At 47.3% G+C, this 22,403-nt stretch overlaps 1 protein-coding gene across 1 annotated transcript in view; it reads right to left on the bottom strand.

Annotated features, from left to right (window-relative positions):
- The window catches only part of NRG3 (neuregulin 3), a 145,945-nt gene that overhangs the window by 13,073 nt on the left and 110,469 nt on the right, over positions 1 to 22,403 (bottom strand). The window contains exons 4-5 of the mRNA XM_015405720.1: positions 14,621 to 14,748; positions 1 to 37 (exon numbers count right to left, since the gene is read on the bottom strand). The exon at positions 1 to 37 is cut by the window's left edge and continues 134 nt beyond it. Of these exons, the coding sequence (XP_015261206.1) occupies positions 1 to 37; positions 14,621 to 14,748 (165 nt within the window). The remainder of the gene's footprint in view (positions 38 to 14,620; positions 14,749 to 22,403) is intronic.

Here is a 22,403-nt window from a genome sequence, read left to right as displayed (position 1 = left end):
GGTTCGTTGACCTGGGCTGCAGCATGAAGAGAGACTTCTGGGAAGAAGATCACAACAGACATTAAATCCCTGAAGAAAAGATGGGGAGGGGGATGTTCTGTCTAGGGTTGCCAACCACCAGGTGGGGCCTGGAGAGCTCCCAGAATTACAGTTAATCTCCAGCCAAAATAGAATGAATGAATGAATGAATGAATGAATGAATGAATGAATGAATGAATGAATGTTTGTTTGTGGTCAAAGACCATTGTTCATAAGAATACAATATCATACAGTCAAAGAGATTCATTCCAGGACAGAAAATATGTCTAGTCATAAAAACCGTAAAACCTTCATGGACTATAATACTCCAGAACAACCCTTAAGATATATCTAAAATGTCTAATATACGTAAAATGATTACAAATCCTACAAACAAAACTATACATAACCATACGTCTTGTTGTGAAATTTTAACAAGTAGAGGCAGAATTTGGTTATTTGTCTGGAGATAACTGGCTTTTCGTTACAGGCAAACTAGATCCTTTTTCCCTGGTGAAAATGGCCCCTTTGGAGAGTGGACTCTACGGTACTATACCCCGATGAGGTCCGTCCCTTCTCCAAATCCCGCCATTCCCAGACTCCACCCCCAAAATCTCTTAAGAGTTTCCCAACTTGGACTTGGCAACCCTAGTTCTGGCTGTTTATAATGCCCAGGGGTCATTTCCTGTAGGAGCGCACCGGAGCGGAGCTCTGGCAGTAAAGAGCCCAGGGGGCGGGCACATGCCACAAACCCTGCCCCCTACTCCCAGCAGCCCTGGGCCACAAGGAGCAAGAAGCAGCCAGGTAAGTTGCAGAGCCTCCCCCCCAATAGCAATCCAAAGGAGTCCAGTGGCACCTTTAAGGCCAAGGTTTATTCAGGTACAAGCTCTCCCTCCTCTGTGAGGGCAGATCTGTGCATCCCCCCCATAGCTAGCAATCCAAAAGAGTCCAGTGGAGCCTGAGTGGTGGGTGTTGCCTTCTGACACACTTCCGGTGATGTCAGGGGGTGTGGCATATGCAAATAAGTTATGCTAATGAATTGTGCTAATAAGCTCCTGCACCTCTTTTTCTACGAAATGACCCCTGATAAAACCAATTTAAATGTTCCTATGGAATTCAAAGTGTCAGTGTTCACTGTTCACAAACAGCCTTTGGTTGTTCACTGTTTCATTTCCTGGTCCCTCTTAAAAAAAAGAAGTAGATTTGAATCAATCAACCTTTACTGGCATAACAAAATAAGGGATTTGTGCAATGAACATTCTCTTACACTTGATTTTAGGAGGGTTTGGATCCCCCTCTCCGCTCCAACTTATCTAAATACTTACATCCAAAGAATCAATAGTTACAAAAAGAAATCCAATATTCACTAGCCATGGTCCAGAACACAGTTAGGTGCACTTAAGCCTTCTGATTTCAATGGGGAAAATACTCATAATATTAATGTAACGCTTGGACAGTACGGCTGCTGGTAATTCAAATATTAGACAAATCAGTCCTGGGTTGAGGTATGTTGGGCTGGATCCAGTGACCTGCTCGGGAGGAAGTCTTTGACCATCAAAAGGAGGTTGATTTTGCACTAGAGCTGCCTCGATGTTGTGCCGCCGTTTGCCCCGATACTATTGGTCAATTTCACACCCAAAGCCACGGGGCTGCATTTTGACTCGCGGCTTCGCCCGATTCCCCCTGCAGTTTCGTGATCCTGTTTTTGAGGATCACGAAACTGCGGAGGAAATCGGGCGAAGCCGCAGGTCAAATGCAGCCCCGCGGCTTCGGGTGTGAAATTGACCAATAGTATCGGGGCAAACGCCGGCGCAACATCGAGGTAGCTCTAGTGCGAAATCAGCCGGAAACTTTGCGGAAGAGATTCTCCTTCGGCAGGAACTTGGAATGGAGAAGGAAGCCTGTAGGATCACACTTCATTTGCAAGACTGGATCAGCTCTGGCATTCTGCCCAGTCAACAAAGAGAGCAAGAGGCATAAGTCTTTGAAGGAAAAATCAGGGTCTGTGTAATCAGCAAAATGGCACATACGAACAGGCGGCTGGTTGCCATGCTAGGTAAGGACCACTTCACTTTACACCCCTTGTCGATTTATGCATCATTTGGCAGCTGTATGGGGAGAGTTTCTTGATTCATTCATTTATATCCTGCCTTTCTCCCCAAGGGGGACCCAAAGTGGCTTGCGTCAGTCCCCTCCCCTCCGTTTTGTCCTCACAACAACCCTGTGAGGTGGGTTATGCTGAGAGAGTGTGACTGGCTGAAGGTCAACCAGCGAGCTTCCACGGCGCGAGTGGGGATTTGAACCTGGGTCTCCCAGATACTAGACTGACACACTTAACCACTGAGCTGCCACCAGTCTGAGTAGACAGTATTGACCATACGGGACCAAGGGTATGATTCAGTACAAGGCAGCTTCATGTGTTCAGGAGTCACAGTAGTTAGAAATGAAACTTAGGTGGTACCTTTGAGATTACTAGTTGCTTGAATAAATAACTTGGGGCAGTTATTTTTTATCATACCCTTTCTGGAAGCTTCTAGAAGTAGCTGCGAGGGGGATCACTCTTTCAAGGCAGATGCTGGGGTAGCCATCTCTGGGGTGGGAAATACTTGGAAATTTTAAGGGCAGGAACTAGGGAGGGCAGTGTTTGGGGAGGGGGGCACCTTGGCATGGTACAATTCCACACATTCCACCTTCCAAAGTAATTATTTTCTCCAGGAGAACTGATATATATTGTTTGGAGATCAGCTGCAACAGCAGGAGAACTTCAGGCTCTACCTGGGGGTTGGCAACCCTGTGGGCTACATGGACCATTGGTTTGATCCAGCAAAGCCAGTGGCCTGTTCTTACTGATCCTTGGCACACTGAAAACAAAGCCACGCTCAGCAAGTGAGAATACTGTATTTCTCAGTGCACATGGCTTGGCTCCCAGCAGAGGTAAACATGTTCACGAAGCATAAAACGCACTGCATTCAATTTACAACAACGCCGGGAACCATCTTCCCCTCCTTTTATTTCCGGTTTGTTTCTAAAACAGAACTGATTATCTGTCTCATTATGGGTGAGCATTTTCAGAAGCACCTTTTGTTTATCGAAGCCCGGAGAGCTTGAATGGGAAGGGAACGTAATTTAAATGATAAACTTGAAGATCAAATCCAGCGGTAATTTATCGCCTTTGGCAGCTGAGCGTCTCACCAAAAAAAAATAATAGCGATGTGGGTGCTTTGGCAACATCTGCACAAATGCAAATGCCGCCAGCTATTTTGTCTTCGGGATGCAGCAAGAGAAGCAAAAGTCTTCATCTGACTGGAACGATCCCTAAGAAGCCGTTAGCACCTCCAGCATCCGGCTTTCGCTGGCAGGTAACCCAATTACAGCCGTGCAAAACAGAATCACAGCCAATGAAACGCATCCCAGAGTGCTCTTCAGAGGGCAGCCAGAGACCGATGCTGAAATGCAGTTATCTTCAGGAGCAAGCCAAGCAAATGTTTTAATGTCCTTCCTCTGCCGTATTTTCCAAGGAGGGGGATAAAGGGGGGGAAAACACACACAGAGAGACACATTTCGGCCTCAGCTCAGGAAGGAGGGCTCCAGAGCAAACTGATTTTTGCAGTAGCCAAATCACCTGCTCACAACTTTAATGCCAGTAGCTCGCAAAGTAGAATATTTGCTCACAAGACTCCACAGCTTAGAGGGAACATTGCCCCCTAGTAGTTTGAAGCCAGAATAAGATCTTTCCATGGTTGGCCTGCACATGAACAGTCCCCAATGTGTGCCTGCACAGAAGATGAAGCATGGGTTTTTCCGCATTCTCATTTTCCTTGCTTGTGTGTTCCTACTACTTTAGGGTGTTCCCCCCCCCCCTTGTTCAGCACATACTCTGCTCCCTCTAGTGGTTGATTCAATATTACATTGTTGTATGTCCAGCATATCTCCCTTCAGATTTAAACTGCAGGTTTTTATACCAGACCTAAAGTGATATAAAATTGAACCAACCACTTTTTGTTATTGTTGTTCAGTCGCACAGTCAAGTCCAACTCTTCGCAACCCCATGGACCAGATCATGCCAGGCCTTCCGGTCTTCCGCCGTCCTCTGAAGTTTGCTCAACTTCATGTTTGTTGCATCGATGACACTGTCTAACCATCTCATCCTTTGCTGTCCCCGTCTTCTTTGACCTTCAATCTTTCCCAGCAACAGGGTCTTCTCCATTGAGTGCCCCCTTCTCATTGGGTGGCCAAAGTATTTGAGCTTTAGTTTTACCAACCACTAGTGGGAGGAAAACACATGTGGAACAAAAAAAATAGCCACATACCTGCTAACTGTATCTTAAGAATTTGGTACCAACAACTGGCATAATAACATTATTTTACCTACACAACAAGCATAGCGGTCATCTCCAAGTTACACATATCAGCTACAAGCAGCATTGCGCATTGGACATGATGCGACTCAAATGGAAAGTGCTGGTGAAGTGGATCTTTCCTGCCTTATGTTTCTCTCAAAACCTCTCCATAAACCTAAACAAACAAACAAAAACCCCAGATACTGATGACTGGGGGATTAAATCCTATGCAATGTGGGCACCTGTACAGTGGAGAGGAAAGCACACAACATCACCTCTCTGTTAGGATTGTCAGACCTGTGGCTGCAACCCCTGGGAGCTTTGGGGGTAGGCGCCTGGGGAGGGGAAGCATCACAAACTCTGTGATTTTACATTACAATGTTTGCCATGTTGTAGGATACTCTCCATCTGTATGGCAAAGACCACAGAGATTGGGGGGAATTCCTATAGCATTGTAGAACTGGCGATGTCCTCCTCCCTGATTTTTTCCTCCTGCTGCTTTATCGATAGAGCATGGGCAATGGTGTGTGTGTGTGAAAGTGACAGGCTGCCCAACACAGGTGGGCAACTGCGTGACCTGCTCTCTACCTCTCCTGCTTATCTATTTACAGAAATGGGAGCACATAAGGCATGTATAAGTGTGGCTCTTATTGTTAGCATGCTTTCTCTACTTTCCCAAACCATTCTGTCTTTCCACCTCTGCTCACGTCATCACTTTATATAATCTCGATTTAGGATCCCAATCTCCCATTTTTTAGATGCTTCCTGTAACAACCAGGCAGTTCTAGCCTTGTCTCTCAACAGAGAATTCAGAAGTCCAAGTCAATGAACATAAGAACATAAGAGGTGCCAATGTTGGATCAGGCCAAAGGCCCATCCAGCCCAACACTCTGTATCACACAGTGGCCAGAAATACCAGTGCCATCAGGAGGTCCACCAGTGGGGCCAGGACATTAGAAGCCCTCCCACTGTTGACCCCCCCAAGCACCAAGATGAGAGAGTATCACTTGCCCCAGAGACCCTATCTATACCTTGTGGCTAATAGCCACTGCTCCATATGCTTATGTAATTCTCTTTTGAAGCCGTCCATGCTTGTAGCCGCCACCACTTCCTGTGGCAGTGAATCCCAAGTGTTAATCACTCTTTGGGTGAAGAAGTACTTCCTTTTATCCGTTCTGTTGGAGTGGTATGTATCCATCCCAAATTAACCTCACAAATCATATGCCTCTATGAATGTCCTGTGATCAGTACTTACTCTAATATCAGTAGTTACTCTAATATCAAATTTGGTCAACATTTTATCTGAATAGGGCACCACACGTATTTCTTGTCTTTGGCATGTGCTGTTTTGTGTCGCACGTACCAAAACTGGAAAATGTAGTATAGCATCCTACTCGGGCAAAATGGTGACTGCACCTATCAAGAGGATTGAGGGTAATGTGCATTGCTGGTGCACACTGCTGGTTATCTCCAAATGTAACATCTTGAAAGGTCTTCTGGTATTTACTGAAGAGGAGTCATTCCAGTACAAAGTCTATCAGATGACTAATCTATCACCTGCATAATATTTGTAATCTGGTAGCACAAAGTAATTTACAAAGCACTTGCATGATGCATAAAATCAATTCTGGGCATATAAATCACTGACATTGGAAAGTCTATTGCCTGTTTCAAAAAAACACACACACAGAAAACAATAGCCCAGTGTATTAAATACTAAATTATAAAATTACAAAAGCATTCACCTATAAATCAAGTCATGCCCATCAATCTAAGCAAAGCATTCCCTTAAATCAGGAATACCATAGCCGTATTTATGGTATTCTGCTGTGACAAGAGGTTGTTGCTGTATCCTTTGAAAAATTATCTACATAAAAACATTGTAATTTTCCAATGCTATGGGCTTGATTCTTCCCATTTTTCAGAGAAATCATTATACCCAGTGCAATCTTCTAGAGAGCAAATTTGTGGACTGTATGGTAACAAGCTCTTTAAATAATATACATTAAAAAAACCCTCTCTAGCATGTGGCTTGGGCCTATGGACACAGCCTTCTGGGCTGGAAGCTGAAGCCCAGAGTGGATCCAGAATGAAACCAGAGCCCTGCAGTTTTCAGCAGGTGGCATGGCTGAACCTAGTGAAGAACAGAAGAAGAGATTGGATTTATACCCTGCCCTTCACTACCCAAAGGTGTCTCAGAGCGGCTGACAAACTCCTTTCCCTTCCCCTCCCCACAACAGACACCCCGTGAGGTAAAAGAAGAAGAAGAGATTGGATTTATACCCCGCCCTTCACTACCCAAAGGAGTCTCAGAGTGGCTGACAAACTCCTTTCCCTTCCCCTCCCCACAACAGACACCCTGTGAGGTAGAAGAAGAAGAGGAGGAGGAGGAGGAGGAGATTGGATTGATACCCCACCCTTCACTACCAAAGGAGTCTCAGAGCACTGCACAATCTCCTTTCCCTCCCCCCCCCACAACAGACACCCCTGTGAGGTAGGTGGGGCTGAGAGAGCTCTGACTGAGAACTGCGCTTTTTCAAGGACAGCTCTTCTCAGAACTATGGCTTGCCCAAGGTCATCCAGCAGCTGCAAGTAGAGGAGTGGGGAATCAAACCCGGTTCTCCCAGATTAGAGTTCACACACTTAACCACTACACCAGACTTAACCACTACACCAAATTGGGGTTAGATTGGACCAAGAGCAGAGTCCTTAGGTCTGCAACCCACTTAGACTAGGCATATTTTAGGCATAATTTGGCCCAAGGCAGGCATTTGAAATCTGATTTCAGTGCAAACATCAAGCAATACGCTCATCTCTCTTAACACTTGCATTCATATCCTAGTCAAATCAATGGGGCTTAAGAATGCTTCCCTTTGATGGGCTTGCATTCTCTCTTGCTACCTTGATGGTTCAGGACTAAGGTGAGAAGGCACTTCATCAATAATAATGTACCTTTCAACTCAGTGTCCTATGTTTTTATGTTCCAGCTGGGTTTTCAGCACTGGGTTTTCATTCTTGATTTATGGTGCTTAATGTTTTTTATGTTTCATTCTTATAAGCCATCCCAGGCAGGATCCCTGGAGTGGCAGGATAGAATTTTTCTACAGCAATCAATTAAGAACATTTCAAAGATGAAGACAGGTGCGCTCACCTATGAAGTCCTCACTTCCACAACCAAGGATCACGGCCTGTGCTTTCAACTGCTAAAAGTCCGTCTCTTTTTGCAGTTCATTTATTCTGCAATCCCTTATCTAAAATGGTGCGACCCAGCCCTAACTTATTTACTGACTCTAGGACAGGTGCATTTTCATGGAAGTGGTAAACTGGGATCTGGACTCTACCAGTTCATACTGCAGCTATGTGTCAGCAAGCTGCCAATGTTTTGTTTTCATTCTGTATATGTGTGTGCTTGCCTCTTTCACTGTAGAACCGTAGATGCGCATGTCTATGTAGCTCGCCGAAACAATTATCTAGCTCAAGGCCACAGGTGGATGCAAGGGCTTGTTAGTGTAGAGAAGCTCTCACTAAACACCGTGAGAAGAAGATAACGTGAGAGGCTTGAGACCGTTAGTTCTCAGGCCAAGGGCGCGCGCAGGAACCCCCACAATTGGCCCATAGTAGTTTGAATGTTTATTATATGCTTTACCATTGCTTTTACCCCTCATTCTGAACAGTGATCCTGTTATGCACCTTCAGCTCTAATAAAGTTACCTTTTCTTCAAAAGCGTGCTTATTACGATGCAAGGAGGGGTCTGACACTATGATCTGAATGGACCCCTATACCAGAGGGGGAAGTGCCCTTGTGACGGTACCTCTCTCTTATTTCGTGTGGCTAGGTGCGATGTAGTTTTAAGTTTCTTGTTGTTTCTTTCTCTCACTCAAAGTATCTATCGCTGCCACCAGGAATTTGATTCCAGTCTTTAATTAACCTTTCCCACAGTATCGTGCCCAAGCTCTAAGGCTCCTTCGTTGGACTGTGTGGTTCTGAGGATGAGACTCTGGGTTAACAATACACAAGATAAAACTTTATTGGTAAAAGAAGCGTATTGGTTGCAACTCGCAGGGCTCTTTTTGTAGCAGGGACTCCTTTGCATATTAGGCGACACACCCCGAATATAGCCAATCCTCCAAGAGCTTACAGAGCTCTTCTTACAGGGGCTACTGTAAGCTCTTGGAGGATTGGCTACATTAGGGGTGTGTTGCCTAATATGCAAAGGAGTTCCTGCTACAAAAAGAACCCTGCCGGATGGATGGATAGATAGATGGATAGATAGATGGATAGATGACTCTTTTTGTAGCAGGAACTCCTTTGCTTATTAGGCAACACACCCCTAATGTAGCCAGTCCTCCAAGAGCTTACAGAGCTCTTCTTACAGGGGCTACTGTAAGCTCTTGGAGGATTTGCTACATTAGGGGTATGTTGCCTAATATGCAAAGGAGTTCCTGCCAAAAAAAGAGACCTGGTTGCAAGATGTTTTAAATTGCTCAGTAGAATCTTTCCCTTTTTACTCAGGTCTCTGTCAGCTTTCCCCCTCACACTCTTAGAATACTCCAGCAATATTAGATTTTGCCTAATATGCCCTCTCAAGTATATGTTCTTCTTCCTTTAGAATCTTAATGCCTTTCACAGCACTTCTATGTGATTCTATAGAAAGACTAGCAGAAGAACATCCCTTGGCTGAAAAAATTCTGGCAAGTGACTTTAATGCTAGAGTACGCAACAATCATAGATCATATATGATTCTATTTAGAAGACTGTTTCTCTGACTTTGTGGATTGACCACAACTGACAGCTGCTGACTGGTGACTTCAGACTGAATCCCCTGCCTTCTCTCTCTCCGCCCACACACACCTCCTAGCTCCGCCCACACACTCTCAGTCACCAGCCAGTCACCTCACTCACGCATCTCCCTCTTTCACCCCCCTCCTTGTTCTTCTGGCACTTACCATTCAAAGAATCACACACATATAACCTGAAATCAGTACAGCCCTGTACAGAGAAAACTGGGTATCAGGGATGCTAGGCTAGAATCTCTCCCTTTGACATGCTAGTTTGCAAACCATTTTTAACAGATGATGAAAGAGTATTCAATCATGTGATCCCCCCAACCTAGAGTCAGAAATGACACAGCCCCAGACATAACACTTCCGAGAGAATTCAGGCTGATTTGAGGATGGGGGATTTTTAAAGAGAAACTGGAACAGCAGAGAGAGACGTGATTGCAATTTGTATGCATGGCACAGAGTGTTACAACAAGCCCATGCATGCATTTTCCTCGAATGTGCACACATACATCATTCCTCACATTTGGAAGCCTATGTAGGAACTGGGCAGACGTTATTCAGGACTGTTAAATCCCCTTTGTAGCTCCACATTTCTCTCACTTTATGAAGCTCCATTGGCAGCTATTCTACGATAAGCAAAACAGATCTGTTGAGAGATTAAACTTTCCTTTTTTTTCAAAAAAGAGAGAAGCTATTAAGGTCACTTTATGCCCATACTATGCTTCCAGAGCTGCCGTGAATCAAACTGGTTTGGGAACCTTTGGCAAGACGCCATCGATGCAGCAGGCTCTCTTCCAGATGACAACGGTGATGCAGACAGAGAAGGCAGGGAGGGAAATGGTAGGTGTGGTTGACAGGAGGCCGTCCTGCGCCTGGCAGGTAAAACAGCCCCTCTAGTCTTTTCACACCTGAGCCTCTGGGAGTGCTGGTGGTGGAGTGCAGATAGGAGAGGGGAATTGTCTCCGTAGGGAGCATTCAATGATGTTCACTACACTCTTGTGCAATAATCCAATGATAGAAGGCAAAAACAAGTGTAGTAAACAGACTCACTAACTTAACAAATTGCCAAAATGCTAAAGAACATGTAGTAGACAGTGGCGAATACAAAGTAGCCACATAAGAAAAATACAAAATGGAGAACTTGTGTAATGATACACTACAATTGAAAAAATCCACAGAATAGTGGAGAACTAATATAATAATGCGACGTTGTGTCCGGATGTTTGATTACAACGTTTCAAAGTTCATCCTTCATCAGGGTGTTCCCTTTAAGTTGCTGTGGTTTCCATACTTTTACTCACATGCACTGGGAAGAACAATTCAGATCAAGAACGGATGTGAATCTCCAATGTGTAATCAGCTTCGGCAGCTTCAGGCTTCCAATGGGGCCGACAGCAAGGGAGCAGACAATTTTGGGGGTGGCTCCGCCTGGCAGGGCAGCAGAATGTTTTAATTCTGCCTCTGGGTGGGGATAGAGGAGTGAGGCTGATCTCTGATGAGGAGCAGACCTAGGAACTACAAGCTCTCAAGAGGATTCACTACAGAACCTCTACATACTCTTCATTCATGGACCTTTATTGGCATATCATCAGTCATAAAACACATTAGAACACTGTGCCATAAAAATTAAGGTCCAAGATTCCATATAAATTAGGTGCACTCAAGAATGTTGTTGTTGTTCAGTCACACAGTCGAGTCCGACTCTTTGCGACCCCATGGACCAGATCACGCCAGGCCCTCCTGTCTTCTGCCGTCCTCTGAAGTTGGCTCAATTTCATGTTTGTTGCATCTATGACACTGTCTAACCCTCATCCTTTGCCATCCCCATCTTCTTTGACCTTCAATCTTTCCCAGCATCAGGGTCTTCAATCTTTCCCTGCATCAGTCAAGAATAGCACTATCTAAAATTTTGTACTTTAAGAACTCCTATGCGGAATTTGGCAACATCACTGGTGATCTCAGGGACCAAGTCATTCAAAAGAAATTGGCATTTTCACTTATTACTCAGGTAACGGTTGGGATGAAGCCAAGTTAAAAGCAATTTTTCACGAGGTGAATCATATAGGGGACATTCAACCATTATATGCTCAATTGGGTCCAGGGAGTTAAAACCACACGGACATGGCCGTTCTTGTCTTGGGATTTGATGGTATCTGCCATAGAGTATTCTAGGAGGAAATGTGTTAACCCTGGCCAGAAGAAAGGCTCTGCTATGAAGAGGGATATCAAGATTATAGAAATATTGCGGCTAGTGAGACCGAGCATGGTAGAGCAGCAGATGTGAGGCTGGGTAGGGTGTAACTTTTTGGAAATCAATGTCTAAAAGTCATTGTTTTAAACCTCTTCATTTAATAAACCTTCTTTCTTGTTTCATTAAACCTTCTGCTTCAGTGATCTCTTTACTCTTCAGGCTCAGTACAAAACGGACCTCACAGTCGTGACCCAAAGCTTTTACACTTGCTACCCTAAGAACACTGTGAAACTTTGGGCAAGGCTTATATCTCAGGACTGAGCGGGTCCCACAAGTTCATCAGAGAGGCCGTGTGGGTCAACTCCGGCTCAAGACTGGGCCTGTCACAACCGGTGCTGCCCCTTATTGCTGTTGCTTCTTGTTCATCCACCAGGCTGAATAATCCCAAGCTGCCACTCGCTTGCCTGACCCCTCTCTGTCCAACTTGCTCATGTGGCCTGCCTTCTAGGTGGCAGAGAAAGAGGGGAGGAGAAGGAGGAGCTGCCACCTCTGTCTCCAATGGGGCCATGCTGCTAGGGGGGAAAAAGATGGGCAGGCATGTCCAGTGGGTACAGTGGGGCCCAATGCCGTTTCTGCCACTATAGAAGGGGAGAGGGTCACTGGGCCCCTCCCAAAGCCACGGGGACTCAGCGATCGCTCCACAGTGCTTGTCCTTGATGCTGGCCCTGTGGCAACCCAGTGGAATAGATAAATCAAAGACAGGGAAAACTCTTCAGCAAGGTGAAAAGGCTGAGTAATGGGAGCTCAAGAAGAGACCAGGTAAAACCGGAGACATTGCGGCATATCTAGGACAAGTCAGCTAATGATAGAAATGCAGTTAGAAAAGATAGGTTTAAGAAAGATAGATTAGATTAAGGGTGGCCGCTCTAGGTTGGGAGATACCCGGAGGTTAGGGGATGGAACCTGAGGAGGGTGGGGTTTGGGGAGGGACTTCAAGGGGGTATAACACCACAGTCCATGTTCCAAAGCGGCTCTTTTCTCCAGGTGATCTGATCTCTGTCGCCTGGAGATCAGTTGTAATCCCAGGGAATCTCCAGCCACCACCTGGCAATTGGCAACCCTAGATTACATAGTAAGTAAAGGTCAAGGTCTCCCTTGCTCGAAAGCCAGTCAAGTCCGACTCTAGGGTTGCGGTGCTCATCTCCGTTTCAAAGCCGAAGAGCCAGCGCTGTCCGAAGACGTTTCCGTGGTCATGTGGCCGGCATGACTAAACACCAAGGTGCACGGAACGCTGTTACCTTCCCACCGAATTGGTACCTATTTATCTACTTGCAATTTCTTGCTTTCGAACTGCTAGGTTGGCAGGAGCTGGAACTAGAGACAGGAGCTCACCCTGTCTTGCGGCACCCGGGTCTTGAACCGCTGAACTACTGACCTTCCACAGCCTGCAGTTCAGCGTCTTAACCACTTGAGCCACCGCAGCTCCACGATAATCAAGTTAGAAACTGTTTAATAAGATTGATCATCAGAGAGTGGAAGTTCAGTAACTTTTTTTTGGTAGAGGTTACAGATCTAAAAGGCCTTATGTCAATTATGTTGACACAGATTTGGAGATCTAAAAGCTCTCATGCACAACTCAACCTGCCCTTAATTTGCTTTATTCTGTCTCCTTACGGTATTATGTACATATGAGAATATGTGTTGTGGGTCCTGGCTCTGCTGAGGCTGACTATTCCTCAGACGAGGAAGAGGCAGGGAGCAACCCAGCCTCCTCCAGAGTCAGTCCAGAAGAGGAACCTCTACCAGCACCTGAGGGAGAAGAGGCCCCAGCATCTGCACAGGAGGGGCAGCAAGGCGGAGAGACTGAGGTGCAGTCAGAGGGAGAGTCTGGTCCAGAGCTTGGCTCAGCACCCCCAGTTGGAGACACTTTGAGGCCAGAGTCCCCACCTAGCTCACCTGAATGTCCCAGACACAGGGCACGCTGGCGTCTGAATGTGCAAGAGAGGAGGAGGAGTGCCAGGCTTCAGCTGTTGCAAAGGCCATGTGAGGGGCTGTGAGTCTTTGCAGATTGACTCCCAGGGAAAGGTGGATCTGGTCATAAGCAACCACGCTCACCTGCCTTGTTCCGGCTGCCAGCCTCCGCTCCTTGCTCCTGAAAACACTGACTGATTTCCCGGCATTCTGACCCTTGGCTCTGTTTCTCTGCTTGACTTTGGACTGTGTATCTAGCTTTCAGTGAAGTGTATCCGTGGCGACCGGCCAGACCCAGCACAATATGTGTATGTTTTTTTAAAAATTGAAAACAAAACAGATTGCATCCAAAAAAAAAGAAGAGAGAATCCATGGAAATAAAGAGTTTTTGCATGTAAGCACTCCAGTTTCCGTGTGTGAAATGTTGGAAGAGGGGGCATTGTCATTTTCTTTCTACAGAGCCCTCAGATTTCAATAGTGCGTAATACAGTTCCCCTGCCTTGCAACACACCTCCACGAGGACAACGGGAATCAAGATGCTACTTCACTGATGGAGGTCATCTTGTTGAACTCAGGGCATGAAAATGGCATGTGCATATCTTCACTGATTTAGACTTACAGCCCCTTCGAGAGGAGAGCCTAGAGCAGGTAACCATAGCGGCACACACACAAGAACACGTGCACTCAGAGCCAGAAAGAACAACATTTTCATCAACTTCATTGTGAAGGACGCATGTGAGCAAACCAGCTCTCTTTGTTCAGATCCAGCTTTCCGCCTGGCCTTGGAAGCACTGTGCCGCCGATCGACCGAAGAGCTGCTTCCCGAAGGTGCAGCCCATGGCTACGCACTCATGCAAATATGCAGAGACCTCATGTTCCCCCACACACACACATCGAGGGCCATTTGTTTGAAGGAACGCTGAGAAAGTTGGAAAGTTGGCATCAGAGCCTGCCTACGGGAGGATGAGTCATTAACTTCATGGACGGAGATGAGGCAGGACAAAGCCGGGGGTGGGTGGACGGGTTTCTTGTATTGTAATGGTTTCTCCGAATGCAATTGTTTCATTCACTGGTCTGTGACTACGGCTTTGATGGCATCCTTAATACTTCCTCTAGGCCTTTTACAGGGGAGGGGAGGGAGAAAATGGAATTTGGGAGGGCAGAAGCAATAGCCATTTTATATCTACAATGGTAGAAATGCTGGTTTAATGGGTAGAACGAGGCTCCCTTAATGCTGTCCCGCCTTGGATCAGCGTGCGCGGCCGTCTGGCATGTGTGTTCCAAAGCAAAGGCCAATTAAGAGCAGCTTTCTCACCTGTGTGGCTTCGTCAGCTGGCTTCCTCTGTCCGGAGACAGGGCTTCGGGAAAGGACTGTGTCCCTGAAAAACTAGATTCCATCATTTTTTCCATCGCTGGCTCCGGATGTCTGTTGGGCTTTGAATACTGCAGCAGAGTAAAGAGGGGGCAACAACAACAACAACAACAATCGTGAGTTCAACATGGTTTGTGTCGGCCTCCGACATTTATGCACAGTGGAATTGCGCTCAGTGTTTATGCCAGAGGGCCAAACCACTGGCCTCTTCTAACCTGGCACACTGAACTCGGCAGCTTTCCAAAATCTGAACTTGGGATCTTCGGCTCGCCTTGGTCTGCCCAGACTGGTACTGTCTGTTCAAATGCCCACAGCTCTCCGAGGTCTCAAGGAGAGATCTTTCTGAAGTTCATTACTGAACTTCAGTAATCCTTCAGCTGGCCTTGTTGCAGATGGAGTGTGGATCTCCCACCATGCAAAACATGTGCTTCACCGCTAAGTATGATCACTCCATCCCCAAGCATATGGAAAGTGACATTGCTTGTTCTGACAGCAGCTGGCCAGAGTGAGGTGGTGAATGCAGCCTAAAGATGGAGCCTTAAAGAGTGCCCTGGCAGAAGGCACTGCAAGTGCAAGTCCTCCAGAGGACTTCACTTGCTGGTGAATGCATCCTGAAGAAGGGGTAAAGCTGGGAGTAAGGGGGTGAGGGACATGGCCAGGTGGTGGCTTGGGATGGCCCCAGAGCTTCTGAACTCCCAGTGTGAAATGAAATGGGATCCTGAACTCCCGGTATGGAACGAAATGGGATCCCATTTCCCCATACTTTTATACAAATGCCATTGTGGTATAGTGGCTAGGGGGCTCCTGGCTGTTCTGGCAGAAGTCCATAAGAATATAAGAGATGCCAATGTTGGATAAGACCAGTGGCCAATCCAGTCCAACACTCTGTGTCACACAGTGGCCAAAACCCTGGTGCCACCAGGAGGTCCACCAGCGGTGCCAAAACTCCAGAAGCCATCCCACTGTTGCCCCGAGCACCAAGAGAAACAGAATCACTGTGTCACGGTGTTGTGAGAAAAATGTGTGTGGCTGCACGTGTCTGTGAATGTGTGTTTACCCGAGCCACCCAAACTCTCCTCGGTTCATGTGTCCCCTGAGTGTTGCCTCCTTACCAAAAGCAGAGGTGTAAGCTTGGAAACTACTAAGTGTTGGCAGAGACACTCAAAGGTCTCTTGTTAAAATAAAACTTATTTTATTAAAAGAAAAACATACAAAGGACACAGAAAATAAACATGCAAGCAAAGTTCTATCCCACCCCAAAGCATGCAAAGAACGAGAGGCCTCTCGGGTTGACTCCAAATTCTCAGGAGACTAAGCCTCTCCTGATCCTTCAAGAGCCAATGAAAGTCTGTTGGATTTGACCAGTATTTATACCAAACTGATCAAAAAGGTCCCTTAATTTACCGTTGTAAATTAACATTTAGAAGTTGAAATTGTCTCGCAGGAAATTGCTTCCTTGTGTCATACACAACAAAAGTTCACATTCCACAGGATCAATACAGTGTCATTGTTTTCTCCTGGTGTTTCCCAATCATGGGAAATAAACTGTCCTTTTGGTGTTATCGCTGAGATGAAAGTGGGGAGTGTGGAATCTCTGTATCTCAGGAAGTTAGTTTGTCTTTTGGATTGAAGTCTGTCATTGCCCAGCTGCAGTTTATTGCCTAGGAAATTGGGGGTCTCACACCTGGGGAAACATTCATTGATTCAGATCCTGGGAATGGAATGTTGTGAACTTTTGCCTGGGTGACCAATAAAGAGATTTGTCTAGAACGAAGGGCTTGAAACAGGCCAGGCCTCCTTGCTGTTTTGCTAGCAAAAACAGAGACAGATATATGGATTTCATAAACTATTTGGTTCATTTTTAAACCCAAACTTTCTATATTTCTAAAATTTCTTACCACACACGGCTGCTGCTGAACCCGAGCACTTGGTCCCAGCAGAAGACCTAAGTACTGCTGGGGATGAGCTCCTGACAACCCTGCACCTGAAGCCATGGAAACTGCTCCAGCAGCAGCTGAAGTAGACTCATGCTGGAACAACACACCCCCTGACTCAGCCCCACAAGATTCCTGTCTGTGGGGACAACGCCGACGAGACTTGGCAGCCCGATGGTGGGATGTGCGCATGTACAGTAGGTGCTCTTTTTAGCCCTGAGTACTAGCGGGAGTCGGGTCGCTATCAGGGCACACTAATTGCCAACAGCCTGATGGGCTATTTAGCTCTCGCACTCACGCCAACTAGTTGTGCTAGCAAGTAGTCATTTTGGACAAAGCTCTGCACCTCACCACCCATGTTCCAGTTCCTGCTCCTCGTCTTGACTTCTCGGCTCCTGATGTCGGCTTGTATGACTCAGCTCCTGACCAGTACCTCAGACCTCTGACTCTCTGGCTTCTGACTTCTTTGGACTCTGGCTTTAATGACTACTCTCACGGTTGGTGATTTGGACTTGGTCTCTCGGTATTGCTGCTTGCCCGGTTTTGACTTTGGACTGCCTTTGGACTCTTTTGCTCTTGCCTGGCCTAGTACCGCGTACGTGACACACTGCCCCAGATAGAGCGTTCCAACTATACCTTGTGGCTAATAGCCACTGATGGACCTCTGCTCCATATGTTTATCCAGTCCTCTCTTGAAGCTGTCTGTGCCTCTAGCTGCCACCACTTCTTGGTGGCAGTGAATTCCACATCCCCAAGGTCTCAGACTAAGATTCTCCCACCCAAGATTCTTTTGTAAAAGACATTTTCTGGTCCTGCTACCCAAGACCCTCTCCCATAAAGTTCCATCCTGTCTAAGCTCGGAAGGGAGGGGGAGGCACTGGTGTTCGCAGCTGATCTGAGACGGAGCACAAGGCTCCTGAGAAGGCAGGGTCAGGACCAACGCTCCCGCTCAGCTGTGCAGTCTTGTGAGCAAAAATTCTACTTTGTGAGCCGCTGGCCTTAAAGTTGTGAGTGAGCGATTTGGCCACTGCATCAATTAGTTTGCTCTGGAGCCATCCTTCCCGAGCTAAGGCAAAAATGTGTGAGCCGGAGGCTAGGAAACTGTGAGCTGGCTCACACTAACTCTGCTTAGAGGGAGCACTGGCCAGGACATATGCCTTGCGAAGCCCTGCCAATGACCAGAGGTGAAAATGCGACTATCTAAATTTACTTCTCCTCTGGTCAACCAGAGAATCCCGTGTTATGAGAAAAGGGCTGCCCACTCATCCTGCTCTTTAATGGCTGGACTAGCTGGTGGCCTCTTAGGGGGCTGAGCAGGAGTTGCTTAGACTTCCTTTTAGCCTTCTTTATGCTATGAGTAGGGGTTAAGGAATTATACGCTCTCAGAGTGCAAGGGTTCATAAAATGTCCCGTTCGGGTATTTCAGTGTGATTCTATTTTAGCCATTTTCAGCTTCGCATGCCTCAAACTTCCCCCCAATACAGCACAACTAGAATGATAAAAGGATTGGAACACTTCCCCTATGAAGAAAGGTTGAAGTGCTTGGGGCTCTTTAGCTTGGAGAAACAACGGCTGAGGGGTGACATGATCGAGGTTTATAAGATTATGCATGGGAAAGAGCAGGTAGAGAAAGAGTTTCTTTTCTCCCTTACTCACAATACAAGAACTCATGGGCACTCAATGAAATTGTTGAGCAGTCGGGTTAGAACAGCCAAAAGGAAGTCCTTCTTCACCCAAAGAGTGATTGACACATGGAATTCACTGCCACAGGAGGTGGTGGCGGCTACAAGCATGGACAGCTTCAGGAGGGAATTAGATAAGCATATGGAGCAGAGGTCCATCAGTGGCTATTAGCCACAAGGTATAGATAAGAACTCTCAGTCTGGGGTGAGTGATGCTCTGTATTCTTGGTGCTTGGGGTGGGGGGCAGCAGTGGGAGGGCTTCTAGTATCCTGGTCCCACTGGTGGACCTCCTGATGGCACCTGGTATTTTTTGGTCACTGTGTGACAGAGTGTTGGACTAGATGGTCCATTGGCCTGATCCAACATTGGCTTCTCTTATGTTCTTAAGCTTTGTTAACCAGCAGCTGGTTATCCAAAAAGCTTGGTTAACTGGCATGCCTGGGACCCGTAACCTGCTCTGCCAAGCTGGGGGCAGCTACAGTCAGTAGACAGTGGCAGAGTGCACTACAGGTCTTGGGCATGGCTCCTGCCCATTTGGCACTGCTCCCTACTTTCCACCATTGGCCTGGGCCTGCTGAAAAGCAGTAGTGCCAAGCAGGTGGTGAATCTAGGTCCTGGGCAATGCTGCCACTGCCTAGTAAATGCTTTGTTAACTGGCATCTTAACTGGCAATGCCCATTTCCCATGGATACCAATTAACAAAGATTGTACTATATATAAAGGTAAAGGTTCCCTTGCTCGAAAGCCAGTCGAATCCGACTCTAGGGTTGCGGTGCTCATCTCCGTTTCAAAGCCGAAGAGCCAGCGCTGTCCGAAGACATTTCCGTGGTCAAGGTGCACGAAACGCTGTTACCTTCCCACCGAAGTGGTACCTATTTATCTACTTGCAATTTCTTGCTTTCGAACTGCTAGGTTGGCAGGAGCTGGAACTAGAGACGGGAGCTCCCTCCGTCATGCGGCACCCGGGTCTCGAACTGCTGAACTACCGACCTTCCACAGCCTGCAGTTCAGCGTCTTAACCACTTGAGCCACCGCAGCTCCTATATATATATATTTCATGCTAAATCACTTAGTTTCTCACATACATAGTCATCCCCAATTAGAAACACTCGTGTCATGAACACAGGAGATGCCATTCATCCTCAAACTCTATTCTCATTTAGGCACAGACAAAAACTTCCACCAAGTGTGCCTCCTCTTCCCTGCTTGACTTGTTGTGGTGCCTACATTTCCATAAAGTCTTCCCATTCTTCATTAACACTCTCCTCTGCGCCCAGACTTTTGTAAAACCAAATTGGCCACAAGTTCATTGAAATTAATGCACAATGGTAGACAGATTTTGATTAACTGAAGTAACTCCTCCTCTTCACTCCCAAAAGAAAACATGGAGATTGAGCATCTTTTTGCCTTCATAAATTGCAAAGTCCTTGCAGCCTCCATTTCCCTTGGAGCCATGCAGGACAGGGAGAAGATTTTAACTCTTCAACCGGTACTCAGTTTTGGTATTCACACCTGGGATTCCTGCTTTGTTATTAGCATTTTAAATGGAAAAAGGCACACTTTTTCCCTCCTTTAAAATGTGAACATCAAAAGGAACATCAAAAAGGTGGAATCCATTCTGACCTGGCAGACCCCTCGCATCTGCAGAGATGTGCAACGGCTCCTTGGATTCGCCAATTACTACCGGCAGTTTGTCCCCCGCCAATGCCTCATTAACCACCCCGTTGACTCGGTTACTTCGGCCCAAAGAACCATTCCACTGGACCCCCGAGGCCGATCATGCCTTTGCAGTCCTGAAGTCCTGCTTCGCATTGGGGCCACTGCTGCGCTACCCAGATCCTCAGCTCCCTTTCACGGTGGAGGCCGACGCCTCCAGTGCGGCTATTGGCGCTGTCCTTTCTCAACGAGATGACCCTACGCAGCCTCTTCAGCCTTGTGCATACTACTCCCGTCAGCTGACAGCAGCTGAGAGGAACTACACCATCTGGGAGAGAGAGCGGCTGGCCATCAAGGCTGCCTTTGAAGTATGGAGACATTACCTCAAAGGGGCCTGCCATCCCATTCGGGTGCTCACGGACCACCAGAACTTGGAGCATCTACAAACTACCCGTCGTCTCAACCAATGACAGATCTGGTGGTCTCTGTTCTTCTCCCGGTTTGACTTCCAGGTCTCCTCTATTTCGCAGACGCAAAATCAAAAAGCCGACGCCCTCTCCCGTAAACCAGAATATGCCCCTGCTCTGACCGAAGAAACCCCCGCTACTTCCATCTTGCCACCTGTGGTATTTGCAGCTACCTCCAGCCATTCTACCCTGTCTAGTGACATCTGCACTGAAGAAGCCAAGGACTCTTGGGCTCAATAATGCCTGCAGAACCTTCAGGAAGGCTCAGGAGATCTCTCCACTCAAGACGGTCTCCTACTCCACTGAGACCGCCTTTATGTACCACCTGGGCCCCTTTGAGCAGAAGTCTTGTGTCTGACCCATGGCTCTCTTCCTGCAGGGCATTTCAATCGACATAAAACAACCCACCTCCTGACGCGGGAATTCTCGTGGCCCCGAGTACGCGCTGATGTCACCTGGTATGTCAGCTCCTGTAATGTTTGTCGGCGAGCCAAGGATCTTCCCGCCAAGCCCTCAGGCTTACTACACCCCTTACCAATGCCTTCCGGGCCCTGGGACACTATTTCAATGGATTTTATCGTGGACCTCCCTCGATCCCAAGGGCATACCTGCATCTTTGTAATAATGGATCTCTTCACTAAAATGGCCCATTTAGTCCCCTGTGCCAAGATTCCCACGGCCCAAGAAACTGCCCAGCTCTACATACAACATGTCTTCCGATTACATGGCCTCCCAACTCACATAATCTCGGACCGAGGTTCCCAATTTTCCTCATGGTTCTGGCACACCATGCATTCCAGACTTGGCACCCAAGTCCACTTGTCCTCTGCCTACCATCCGCAGACAGATGGACAGACAGAACGTACCAACGCCACCCTTGAACAGTACCTTCACTGTTACTCTTGCTACCAACAAGACAATTGGTCCACGCTACTACCCCTGACCAAGTTTGTATACAACAACTCGGTACATTCATCTACGCAAATGACCCCCTTCACCGCAACTTATGGACACCACCCCCATTTCTTCTCCACCGTCCAACCACCCACCAATGTTCCAATAGCAGATGCCCACCTCCAGGAACTACATGCCCTCCAAGCCCTCCTCTGGGAGCAGCTCCAGCACACCAAGGAAGTCTACAAGCTGGTGGCTGACCGGAAATGGCAAGAGGGTCCTCTACTCAAAGCCGGTAACCACGTCTGGCTCTCCACTCGCTACCTGCGATGCCCTGGTCAGTCCCAGAAGCTGGACACCCAATTCATTGGTCCCTACCAGATCGTGGAACAAATCAATCCTGTCTCTTTTTGGCTACAGCTCCCCTCCCACCTATGCATCCATAAATCCCGCCGGCGAGAGGGGCACCTGCACAGCAGGCAGTCTCTCAGCCCTGAGTTCTAAGAGGAGCCGGGACACACGCGCTGGCCAGTAATTGACAACAGCCTGGAGGGATATTTAGCTCCTCACTCTCGGTTAATCCCTTGTGCTAGCAACTAGTCAGCTTGACGATGCTCTGCACCCACCTCGCCCGTGTTCCTGATTCCTGTTTCCCGCTTTGAACTCCTGGCTCCTCGACCCCGGCTCTGACGACAACGCTCTTGGTTCGTGCTCTGGACTCTAGTGCTTTGGCTTCTGACCCCTGGACTCTGGCTTGACGACTATGCTTGCGGTTTGTGCTTTGGACTTGGTGTTTTGGTTTCTTGACCTCTCGGCTTTTGACCTCAGACTGGACCCAGACTACCCCTCTCTCGCCCTGCCTGTACTCCAGCCCATGACAGTAGTGAAGTGCGGGGTATAAATCCAATCTCTTCTTCTCTTCTTCTCTTTACTTCTGCTCTTATTTTAAAAATCTTTTCAGAGCAGTCTTGTGTGTATGTGTGTGAGAGGGTATAAGATCTGATCCATGGCTTGGGCTGCTGAAAGCAATTTTGAATGATACCAGCAAACCGTGAGTAGCCCGCCCCCCAAGTGCAACAGGATCGGAACAGC

This window comes from Gekko japonicus, unplaced genomic scaffold, assembly GCF_001447785.1.
Source record: "Gekko japonicus isolate JY-2015 unplaced genomic scaffold, Gekko_japonicus_V1.1 scaffold1458, whole genome shotgun sequence".
Taxonomy (NCBI): Eukaryota; Metazoa; Chordata; class Lepidosauria; order Squamata; family Gekkonidae; genus Gekko; species Gekko japonicus.
This window is presented reverse-complemented; position numbering and strand designations above follow the sequence as displayed.